The sequence below is a fragment of the Mobula hypostoma genome, chromosome 9 (genome assembly GCF_963921235.1).
Source record: "Mobula hypostoma chromosome 9, sMobHyp1.1, whole genome shotgun sequence".
Classification (NCBI taxonomy): domain Eukaryota; kingdom Metazoa; phylum Chordata; class Chondrichthyes; order Myliobatiformes; family Myliobatidae; genus Mobula; species Mobula hypostoma.
Window position 1 is genome coordinate 40,759,496 of NC_086105.1, and position 12,849 is coordinate 40,772,344.

The following is a 12,849-nucleotide window of genomic DNA, read 5'->3' on the forward strand; positions in this document are numbered from 1 at the left end:
CAACTGGGCTGGCGGTCGCTCTTTACAGAAGGACTAAGCTTGTGTGGCTGCTCTCCTCATATGCAGCGAAAAGACATTCCCATATTCTGAGATTTATAAGATTATTGGACTGTACTTTACATTGGTTTCTTTCAGTTTTTCAGTGTTTTCTTTCTTGTGGTTGATTTGTGGGTGGGTGATACGTTAATTTTTTTATGTGGGGGGGTGGGGATTTGGTGCTACTGCTGCTGTTCTTTTCTGCGAGTTGGGGGTGGGCGTGGGTTGGGGATTTTTATGTGTAGAGGATCTTTGATCATTTTTGTGGCCGTGTTTTGCTCTGGGCAAGGGGGAGGGGATGTATTTTAGGGTCTGCGAGTTTTGTTCCTTTTCTTTTTCATGCAGATGGTGGGGGGGCAGTTGATGTCTTTTCTTTCATCAGCAGTCATGGCCTTTCTATGTTTATCAAAGGTGTACTATATATGCATACTTTGACAATAAAATTAACCTTTGAACCTTTCTTTTGAACCACAAGTTGCAAGCTATGAAGAACTATAGTAAACCTATGCCTAGTTACCAACATAGCAACCATCCCATAAACTACTGAGCAGAAGTTTACCATTGCACATATAAGACAAAGACAAAACCAATACAGCTCATGTAATCAAAGGTTAACATTGCAAAAGGCTTACCACACTGTGTATACACAGGCCACCAGGTTCGAGATAAGGGAGAAAAAGGTAAATAAGAAATAATAGGAATAGTGGAAACTTTTGATCGGAGAGCAGGGGTACATTCTTTCCTGGATGACCAACTCCCCTGTTGTGCCAGCTTATAGTGAAGTTTGTTCTGAAGTTAAACCTTGGACTCTGGGTGAATTCTTTCCGTCTACAACATTTTTCTCAGGTTGGCAGGTTTTGATTAATCGGGCAATGCAGGAATCAGAATTTGGGCCCTATCAATGACTTAACTAAAGGAACTAAATATCATTTTCAAAGTTTTCTGATGATAGAAAGCTAGGGGAAATTGGGAGTAGGGAGGAAGATGTAGAAGAGGTTGGAAGAGGACACATACAAGCTAAAAGAGTGCATGAGAATATGGCTGATGAAATATAAAGTGGGAAATTGTGAGGTCATCCACTCAGTATAAAAGCCAGGAAAGCCAAGTATATTTTAAGTGGTCACAGAATTGGAAATGATGAACAACATTGAAATATAGATGTCGTTGTCAGCATGTCACTGAAAACTTAACTGCATTTGCAGAAAACAATTAGAAAGGCAAATACAAAGTTAGCCTTCATAATGAGAGGATTTAGTGTAGTTGAACAGCCCTTGCCTTAATTATGTAGGGCCTTGGCAAGACATCTGGAATATTGCATACAGTTTTGGTCTCCTCACCCAGAAAAGTGCATAGTTGTTTGCCACAGAGAGAATGCAACAAAAAAAATTATGAGAATGATTCAATCAATGGCAGGTTTGCCATAGAAGGAGAAACTACACTTGTACTCTGTTTCTAGATTTCTCAACCAGCAGAGGTGTTCTCCCCGAATCCACCCTTTTTATCCATTTCCCCACAACGATTATAGTCTCAAAATAATGAGTCAGCTACTTAGGGCTAAGATGATAAATTCCTTCACTCAGAGAGTGGCGAACGGTTGGAATTCTGCACCCCAGGTGGTTTTAAAAGCTCAGTCGTTGAGTTCATTCCAAACGGAGTTTGATAGATTTCTGAATAATATATGGAGTTAGTGCGAGAAAATGGCACTAGTGTAAAAGGTCAACCATGAACTTCATTAGCAGAATGGGCTTGAAGGGCCAGGCGATCTATGGCAGGTTTTCATTCCTATTCCATAAATCAAAACTATTGAGTATAGGAGTTGGGATGTTATGGGGAGGTTGTATAAGACATTGGTGAGGCCAAATTTGGAGTATTGTGTACAGTTCTGGTCACCTAACTATAGGAAGGATATCAGTAAGTTTGAAAGAGTGCAGAGAAGATTTACCAGGATGTTGCCGGATCTTCAGGAGTTGAGTTACACGGAAAGACAGAACAGGTTAGGACCTTATTCCTTGGAGCGAGAAGAATGAGGGGAGATTTGATAGAGGTTTACAAAATTATGAGGGGTATAGACAGAGTAAATGTGAATAGGCTCTTTCCACTTAGATTAGGAGAGATAAATATGAGAGGACATGGCTTTAGGGTGAAAGGGGAAAGGTTTAGGGGGAACATTAGGGGGAACTTCTTCACTCAGAGAGCGGTGGGAGTGTGGAACGAGCTGCCATCTGACGTGGTAAATGCGGGCTCACTCTTAAGTTTTAAGATTAAATTGAACAGGTACATGGATGGGAGAGGTCTGGAGAGTTATGGACTGGATGCAGGTCAATGGGACTAGCGGAATAATATTTCAGCATAGACTAGGAGGGCTGAATGGCCTGTTTTCTGTGCTGTAGTGTTCTATGGTTCTATTTAACATAGCATTAACGAGGATGCTGCCAGTTATTGGGCGTGAGGCAGAAAGGTTAGAGGATCAATGCACTCAAGTAATTGCTGCTTTCTCAAGGGAGCAAGAAGCATTTTCACTCATCTGATGAAACCCAGCAGTAGTTATAGAGCCTAGTGCGTGTGACATTTTGTGGCCTTTAAGAAAGTCTTTTAGAAAGATAATCAGTGCCCGTTTGGACAACTATTCATTTATTAAAGATGATCAGCATCAATAGTCTCACATGGCAACAGTGCTCATTAGTAGTAATAATTAAATTGGTACCTCTGGCAACATAAGTGATATCACTGCCCATTTTAACCCAAGCCAAAGCTACAATCACCAGTCTGCTTCAACTGTTTCAGGATGTTTAGTCTTGGAAGTTTTGAATCTAACAGAAATCAAACAAAATACAGTAGCAAAGGAAGGAAATGAGATCTATCATTTATAAACTGCCTTCCAAACTCACAAATGTTTGAAAGCACTGCACAGCTAACAACTTACTATGAAGCACAGTGAATATTGTGACATCGAGACATATCTGCATTGACACTGTTTCAGTGCCCCCAGTTATTTTAATCCTCCTTACCACAAAGTTGCAACTAACCTCAAACGAGCTATTTGCTGATACAGAGGCAATCTGCAGAATGGATCTTACATCTAACGTCCATGGAACAAAGGTCCTGTGCCAACCTGTCAGTACTGCTCTCTGACAGTAAACATCCATGACAGGATTTTGGATAACACTAACCAATTCCCATTATGTCGGGAGCAATTTCTCAGTGAAGACAGATGTCAATGATGAAATTTAACAGAGTCTTCAATGTGCCAGCAGTGTTTCTGGGCATCTGAGGAAAAAATATTTGAAGATTAAGATACCCAATTGAACACAGAGCTCCAAATATTTCTGCCTTTCCATAAGGTTCTGATACATAGTCTAGCACAACAACCACCTCCAATAATGATAGGTACCATCAATTCTGTCTCCACAAAATCCCTAGCAGGATAAGCAAACCAACCCCAGCATCTTTTCCCAGGCCAATCCAAGCTATGAGGGCCTAATTATACTCTGAAGATCAGGTCACATTGCTGGCATGCCCACCAGTTGCCTCTCAGCTCTGAACTCTCAAAAAAAGATCACTAAATGGACAGAGGTAATGGTTCTTGAATGTCCTTTAAGCTTCCAAGAAAGGTGGGAGGAGAAGAAGGCGGCGCTACGTAGCGTGCGTGGCCTCTCCGGTGATGAATATCTGTTATCTGTCAAGTAGGAGGCCGTGCAAAATTCTGATTTGATGGAGGCAGACGTGAGAGCACGGAGGAACATCTGGTGAAATTTCTGAAATGCCTGTTTCACTGCTGCCGCTACTGTGTGATTCGAAATCTCCAGAGGGGAAAGCCCCGAATCCTCGGCTTTGCCTGTTGCTTGGCAGCCGGGGCCGGGGTCGAAGCGCTTGGCAGAGATGGTGCTCGGTGTCGGAGGGCTGATCGGAGGCTTGAAGTTTTCGGACGGATTCAGAGTTGGACTGTGGTCGGGTGCTTCCAGGATGCTGCATCGGCAAGTTTGCAGCGCTGGAAGCTCATGGCAGGGAGGGTTTCTCCCTTCTACCGTCTGCGTGAGATGTTGGGGCTATCGGGACTTTGAGACTTTTTATTACCGTGCCCATGGTCTGCTCTTATCAAATTACGGTATTGCTTTTCACTGTTGTAACTATATGTTATAATTATGTGGTTCTTGTCAGTTTTAGTCTTGTGTTTCTGTGATATCATACTGGAGGAACATTGTATCATTTTTTAATGCATGCATTTCTAAATGACAATAAACGAGGACTGAGTGTCCTCATAATCTAATCCGATCTTAAAAAAAAACAAGTAACATTCTTTTTGGCTCATGGAAATTCCTAACATGACATGGCTCAGAATTTGAGAGCACATTTTGTAGTTCCAATCCATGTGTTGGGAGTATGAAGAAGGCCAGCATACTGCTGGATGGAGTACACCACACTCCCAAACTACCAGCTGTGTGCCCCATCACCCACTTCCGGTCCCACCTGGAGCCAAGTCTGAAGATCCCTGTTTGGCATCATTAACCCCAGGACATACACAGCTCAGGAAAAGGCCTTGTGGCCTATGATATCTGTACCAACAATGATGCCAAACGAAACTAACCCCATCTGCATGCACATGGTCTATATTCTTTCCACTTCCCCCCGCCCCCCGCATTCCCTCATTCCCTGCCTGTTCATGTGCTTATCTAAATAACTCTTTCATATCTATTTACTACTTATCTAAACAAATCACGCTTGTATATCTTCTTTAAAACTTCCTCCCTTTCACTTTTGAATTATGCCCTCACCTATTTGACATCCCATCCTTGGAAAAAGACTGTGACTATCTATCCTATCCTTGCAACTCATGGTTTTAAATACTTCCATCAGATCACTAGTCAGTCTCTGATGTTCCAGAGAAAGCAATCAAGTTCCTGTACTTCCTTATAGCTAATATCCTCTAATCCAGGGCTTCCTAACCATTTTTTATACCATGGACTAATATCATTAAGCAAGAGGTCTAGGGACCCCAGGTAGGGAACTTCAATCTATGCAGCCTCCAAGTAAACCTCTTCAGAAACCTCTCCAAGGCCTCCACAACCTTCCTGTAATTTGTTCACCAGAGATGCACACAACACTCCAAATATGGCCTAACCAAACTTTTATACAGCTGCAACATGATGTCCCAACATCTATGCTCGATGTCCCAATTGATGAAGTCTAGTCTGTTAACCTACTTTATTTACTTTATTTTATTGTCACCAAACAACTGATACTAGAGCGTACAATCATCACAGCGATATTTGATTCTGCACTTTGCGCTCCCTGGAGTACAAATCATAGTAAATATTAAAAATTTAAATTATTTATCATAAATAGAAAATAGAAAAGGGAAAGTAAGGTAGTGCAAAAATACGGAGAGGCAGGTCCGGATATTTGGAGGATACAGCCCAGATCCGGGTCAGGATCCGTTCAGCAGTTTACCAACCCTGTATGGGGAGAGACCTCAAACGCAAGGGACCTCTAAAAGAGTATGAGGGAGACATCTTGGTTGATGTATGCATAACAAGATTCCAAAATGAAATGGTGATAAAAGGAATAAATTATGCTGGAACTCTTAGACATTTTTTTTCCAAACAGGAGCAAGGGATCTCTAAAATTTATCTGAAAGTATGTGAAAGGATTCAGTTTAATATTTAATTCAAAATACAGCAGTCCCAAAAGTTTAGCTCTCTCTTAAAATTTAAGGATATATCTACACAATGTATCCAAGTCCCTAATGACATCAGCAAGTTCAAGAAGGACATGCAAACTAAATAATCTTATAGGAAGCAATTCCAGCTTCCCACTTGATAGCATCAACAGGAAAAATAGACTTTCAATAAACATAAATGGAAATGTCTCTTCAGCATCAATTAAACAAGCTAGGACTGTGAAGAGATTATTCATTTCTGCTGCAGGCCACTTATAATCCAATGCATCATCTACATCTTCCCTTCTGTTGCTAATTCTTCCTGCGAGTACCAAACCAGGTAAACCTTATCTTTAATTCATTTGTTCCATCACTTCCTTTCAACTTTTCTTGACTCACAGGCACCAGATGGAGAGAACACATCCAGGACACGTCATCAATCCAATCTTTTTTTCCCCAGTCTCAAATTCTGATCAAGTTCTTTGGAACAGTCATGAACCTGAAGGGTTAGTGTTGTCATTCTCGTGTTCATGTTTTTCTCTTTCTCTCTCTCCCTCACACACACTCTCTCTCTCTCTCTCACACACACTCTCCCCACAGATTACTGCTAGCACAATCTGCTCCCTTAATCTAAATTGCACTTTAGCACAGCGACTTGAGAGACTCCCAGATTTGAATTTGAGTCTCAAATATGGGTGATTACAAACAAATGAAAATACAAATTTCTATCAGGAGTAGGTCAATCATTGTTTGTTTCTTAGCTTGTCATCTCTTGTTTGAGGTAATCACTGTCTGACACTGGCATGGAATGAATATGGCGAGAACTCCCCAGGTTCTCTGTCCCCTGGAAAAAGCAGTTTCTCCTCATCTCCATCCCAATTCAGTTACCTTGAAACCAGTGGAAACAACTTTCCTGCCACAACCTCAGTCATTGTGTTCATTCAAGGCAGATCATGATATTCTGAAGAGTAAGTGAAAGAAAGGGTTTTGAGATTCATGAGACATTACTGAACATGTTCGATTTAAGATATTGGTCTAGCCTTGTTTTGTTCTGTTTGCTTTTTTGGGTTTAGTATTTAGTTCTCTTTTTTTGGTTTATTTTGGGGGTTTTTTCTTTGTATTTATTTCTTTTTATTTCTTTTTTTCTATGATTAATTACATCATGAGTTTGGAAGTCTATTATACATGTGTTATCTGAAATCTTTTCTGTATATGTTCATTAACAATAAGATTATTCCAATCCCTTTGTATCAACATTGTTATTTTGCTTATAACTTCAGAAAAATTTAATAAAAAGATTTAAAAAGAAAGAAAAAAGATTCATGTTGGAAAGTGGAGCTGAGGGAGAAGATCAGACATGACTTTGATCATTGGCAGAACAAGATGACCTACTCTTGCTCTTAAAAGTATGACTCCAGTCCATGAAATGTCTTGTTCCTGACATTTGTGGTTTTAATTTTACTAAGGGCCTTGGTGTCACACTCAGTCAAATAATACTTTAATGTTTAAGGCAGTCAGCCTTCCCTACCTTCGGAAATTCAACTTTTTGCTCCCTATTTGGACCCAGGTTGTGAGAAGGGCTAGAGCCAAGTGGCCCTGAAGCAGTTCAAAATGAACATTAATCAGCAAGGCATTGGTGAGTGTGCTCTTTGGTGGCACTGCTTTCCACACTGTAGACTGCACGAAATGACAACACGTCAAAGTAGTGCAGACCAACCTTTGAAACCAATGGATATGGAAGATAACAAGGTGCAGAAGGCAACAAAGCATGGAAGAAGATTTGTAGTAGGAGATTCAATTGTTAGGGAGTATACAGGCTTTTTTTTCCATCACTACCCTGAGGCTTGCTTGGTGCTGATTCCCTGACAGGGCAAACAACACTGGGAAGACACAAAATATTCTGTAATGGGAAGGGAATAGCCTAGAATTTGTCAATAATGATGACATAGACAGAGCATATATTTACATCCTGTAATCTGATATGAAGTCAAAAAAATAGATGAAATCCAAAAAAATATTCAGATGTTTGAAGTATGAAATAAAAACAGAAAATGCTGGAAAATTAAGCAGATGAAAGTTCTTAGTCCCAAAATGTTGACCATTTCTCTTCTCACACATGCTGAGTTTTTCCAATAATTTCTGTTTTATTCCTTGATAACTCATGCAGAGTGTGCTGTTATAAAAGCAGTTCCATTACTCCAATGGTGGGTTAATTGGCTAAGCAATTCATTTTCCATTTTGATACTAATACTGTCTTAATGGAGGCTCCCCACTTAGATGCAAAATCTGCAAAATGAAAATTTAATTGAGATAAATGAGCTGGGTAGCCTGCAAATGAAAAAAATTGGAAAATATTTTAATCAGTCAGAAATTAAACTGGAATCAATAAATTCACGCAGAAAGGTAAGAAAGCTGAAATGGGTGCCACTTCACCATTATGTAGCTAACAATGACTTAATGTTAGATGAATTACATTCTGAGAGTGTGAAGGAGAGAGAAGAGGGAGCAAAAATAGATAAGTATGTGATATTAAGTCTTATTCTATCTCTAAAGAATTCAAAAGTTTTCAAAGATATGCTCCCCAGGTAATATTAAACGTGAGAGCTGGGAAGGAAGGCACTTACCCCTTGAAATCTGTGGGGTGCTAACTCTTCAAGTAGATATTTAGGTTAAGGCTATTCTCACTGCATTTTATGTTCATAATTTTGTTGTAGATTTTGTTTAGTTCCTTGTATGTGACATCCCCACCTCAGTAACTTTGTAGGTTCCAATGACTGATTCCCTGGAAGGATGATGAGCAGTTACCAATTTACCAACTGTCATAATCAAACTTATGCCACCCACGCCAGGGAAACTACAACAGCCCTAGTGAATTATATTTCAATCCTTATAAACTTTACTGCGTCACCTGGAGGATGAAGAGTGCCCATGTGACTGTGTAAAACTACCTGCAATTCAGCGCTGTAGTTAGCGACCTCAGTCTGACAGGCTGCAGCAACGTCAGGGGTGGAATTAGTTTGCAATGACACAGTTAGAGATGCTCACATGATACTAAATCAGAGCACTTCAAATTCAACCTCCAGCATCTTGTCACCCTGTGGTGAATTGCGTTAACTTCCACTGTTAGCAAAACAAAATTGTAAAACGAAAGAACACTGACATCCGAGCTCCATGACCTGACCCAAGGAGACGAGCCTGGAGTTTTGGGCCTCAACAGCAATGTCTTTGCAAGCTTACTTTGAACTGGGGTCAAGGAAGGCAGCAACTTATTGTAGGGCTTCGGCATCTGTGAAAGGCGGGAAAAAGAAACTGCAAGGAAGCTGCTGCCGTGAACGAGCTGTGCCTTTGCTGCAGTCGCTGTCTCAAAGAATATTACCAAATGCTGGAGTAACTTCTTCTGCCACCCTACCTACAAGATGGAAAGCAGCACCTCCCCACACACAAAGTTGAAAGAACTAACTTGGGTTAGTCTAAACAGTACAGCTGCTATGTCAGTACATTTTCAATAGCCTTCACAAGTTACCAACATGACTACTCTCCTGATCTATGTCTTGGCTATCGAGTCTCATCTTTACAGCTGACACAGAAAACACAAACTGCTGTGTTTGCTCACATCTGCGCTCTTCAGTGACCATAACAGATCCCTCAAGCATTGCCTTGATGTCGAGCTGAGAATTTCATCAGCTTCCCCGACCTATGCTTTTCTTTCATCCAGCAAAGTGATAATAATCATTTCACCATTGATAATATCTGAAGCTTGCAAGCTCTTGCTCTGCACACTCTTCTCTTCTGTCCCTAAGTTCAAGAATGTTCTGAGCAGTGGAAAAGTCTTGCCCATGATCTTTTTTTTAAATGTTAAATGGACTTTACCATAGAGATTTTGACAGACGTCCTCTTGGTCCAATGGCAAAGAGGTTCAAGGCTATTGGAGACCAAGCTCTACAGACTTTGCATTTACATGGATGTGGGCATTCAAAAATCACAAAGACTGTTTTATATATAAACTATCAGACCTCTTGATTAGATTCCAGCCCATACCAGCTATCAGTTTTTTTTATATAACTCCTAAACCCCTTAACTGGATTGCAGCCCGTAATTCCACCCTGGGTATCTATTATTTGACATACCTCCTTGTACTTACTCCCAGCTGGTGTAACCTCTCCTGCCATATGTAGTGGTTTCACACAGAACCAGGGCTCTGCAGCCAAAGATTTGACCAAGCAACACCTTAAAGTCATTTAATTGGTTATGTATCATTTGTGTTCGATTGGGGCCTGTAAGGATGCATAGTTATAAATCCTTCCTTTACTTTAACTACACCTTAAAGAATTTCACAATAAACAATCTGACTGATAAATGTTAAAAACTGTGTATTTTACAATCAGTATAAAAACCTGATATAGCTGCTTACCTGACATGCATTATAAAGCAACTGGTGTTCAATTTTCTTAATCCCAAGGATCTGCTGGAACATTTCATACAATTGCTCTTTGCTAAGAATGAGCTCAGACACTGCACTCAAGGGCATCCGGGCAGGCTTACTACGCAGGTCCTCTTCACCTCTGTAAATCGCATCAAACTTGGCCATCCAGGAACTGAGCACCGTTTCCTTGCTAAGCCCATCGATTTCTGGTAAACTTCGAACCCGCTTCTCAATATTCTTTTTGAAGACATCTCGAAAATCGTTTGCCGAGCACCCTCCACTATTAACCATCCTGGACACACGATCACTTCTGAGAAAAATCTGGTGCATGAAAACAAAAGGAAAATGTCAGCAAATTGGAATCTAGTAATATGCAGCTTTTGTGACCCAATTCAGTCTCTTCCCATCCACCATCCAAACCTTCAGCAGAGCAAGACAAATAAAATTACAAACACTGAAATTTGAAACAGAAATAGGAGTACTAGAATAACTCATTCAGTCAAGCAGCAGCTGTGGTGAAAGAAATCAGTTATTGTTTCAGGAACCCTTCCTCCCAAATAAGGAGGGAGCAGAATGTACAGTTTTCAAAGTAGAGTTGGTGGAAGAAGTGAACTATATAAACGGAAGACTTTACCATATTTTATGTATCAAGATCAAATTCTCTTCATCTGGCTTAAAACTAAAATAAGGTACAAACATGAAATTCTATCATTTGTCAAGCCAGTAGCGACAATCAGATAAGTCTTTCTCTTCATTATTCTGAACACATTGCTGAAAGCTTGCCCAATCATTTAGAGATTGTGTTCATTATTATAACAAAGTTAACGTTCTAAGAATCTATTTTGACTGCAAAATCAGTAGCATAGGACAGCGGTCCCCAACTACCGGGCCGCAAAGCATGAGCTACCGGGCCGCGAGTGGCGCCCACTGTTGAGCCATTCTGCATGCGAGGTCATTCCCCGCGCGTCACCCACGTCAACGCGGGAAGGAGATCAACTCCTGGAGCTTGCAAATGACGGTGGGCTGAAAAGTATGTTTGACATAACATCTCTGCCGGCATTCTGGATGAAAGTCAAGGCTAAATATCCTGAGATAGCCACGAAAGCACTGAAAACGTTGCTTCCATTTCCAACATATCTCTGCAATGAATGCAACGAAAACTAAATTGCGGAATAGACTGGACATAAGGAACCTCCTTCAGCCGGTCCGCAAGAATATTGTCAATACTAAACCGGTCCGCAGTGCAAAAATGGTTGGGGACCACTGGCATAGGAGAATGAAAGTATGTAACTTTGGACATAAAATGAAAAGCTTTAAAATGTTTTTTTTAAAAATCAACTTTCACCTTGATAGATTCCTTCTGTTTTGATTGATAAATGGCATGTGCTTCTTATGAAATATAAGCTTGCTTTTATTCTTAACCTGTAACTATTGCTGAAATGTTTGCTAAACATTTACAGGTTTCCAACATTTGGACCTTCTTTTCCTTGTCCTGTTAAAAGACTGAAGGATCAAAGTTTATGAGGAGTACAATGCTCACGTAAGGTAAGATTAAAGATTCTGGGATAATTTTAATAAAGAAAGCCATTGATGAAGCAGCTGAGGATGGTTGGGGCCAGGTCACTGGCCTGAAGAATTCTTGCACTGATATCATAAATCTGGAATGGTTGCCTACAAAGACGTTTCGCTCTGTGAGGCAAACCTTCTACTTTTAAGTCTTTTCCCCTTGACGCCATTGGATTTCAGTTTTATCAGACTATCTTGACACCACATTCAGTCAAATGCAACTTTGATATCTAGAAATGTTTCCCTCAATTCAGCTCTTTAGTCCAGGATTGTGATAAGGTCTGGAGCTGGGAAGCAGTTTGTCAGCACATGACTCTAGGCAGCACTGTTGATAAATACCTTCAGTCATGTGCTCATGAGTGAGTTTGTAAGTATCCAAATTGGATTTGTCTTTCTTTTTGTGAACAGGATAAAATGAACAATTTTGAACACTGCCAGGTGTCTGCCTGTGTTGGAATATGGCAGTTTAGCTGCAACAGTATCAGCTGTGAAGCAAGGCCTTCAGTACTACAGCTGCGATGTTGTCTGGTCCCATAGCCTCTGCTGAATTCAGTGCTCTCAGCTGTTTCTTGATACCATGTGGAGTGAATCAATTTGGTAAAGACTGGCTTCTACCACAGCGGGGATCTCAGGAAGAAAGAGGTCAATCACCTGCTTGACATTTCGGGCTGAACCAGTGACAAGTGCTTCAGCTTTGCTTTTGCACACAGCTCTTGGGCCCCGCCAGTGCATATTTCCTTCTACTGTTTAGTATTATGAATTCCTGTGTTGCAGCTTTAAGAGAATAGATAAAGCACTACTGCTCCCAGCATGCCATTCAGTTTATACTGAGCCATGGATCCTGCTAAAGATGATGGTCCACAGCGCCTCATGGATGCCCGGTTCACCAGATCTGTTCTGAGTCGACACTTCTCAGAAACAGATGACCCCAGTGTGAAGGCAAGACCCTGTTCCCCATGAGTTCTTTTCTACCAGTTCTACTGTGAACAGATGCATCTGCTGCAGGTTCATCAATGAGAATGGGGTCATTTTAGTTCGCAGCCTGGCAGCTCTGCCCATTATGAGCCACTAAGTTACCAAGCCCCTGTTGGTCATGGACCTTGAAGCTCCCCACCAACTTTCAATACTTTTCCAAAGAGCTGTCGAACATGGAAGAGCATTGGTTCAC

General features: G+C 40.8%; 1 protein-coding gene across 10 annotated transcripts in view; it reads right to left on the bottom strand.

The window, feature by feature from the left end:
• Positions 1 to 12,849, bottom strand: part of cadps2 (Ca++-dependent secretion activator 2) — a 725,177-nt gene that overhangs the window by 487,620 nt on the left and 224,708 nt on the right. For all 10 annotated transcript variants that reach the window (XM_063058146.1, XM_063058145.1, XM_063058142.1 and 7 more), the window contains exon 3: positions 10,104 to 10,436. In XM_063058146.1, the coding sequence (XP_062914216.1) occupies positions 10,104 to 10,436 (333 nt within the window). The remainder of the gene's footprint in view (positions 1 to 10,103; positions 10,437 to 12,849) is intronic.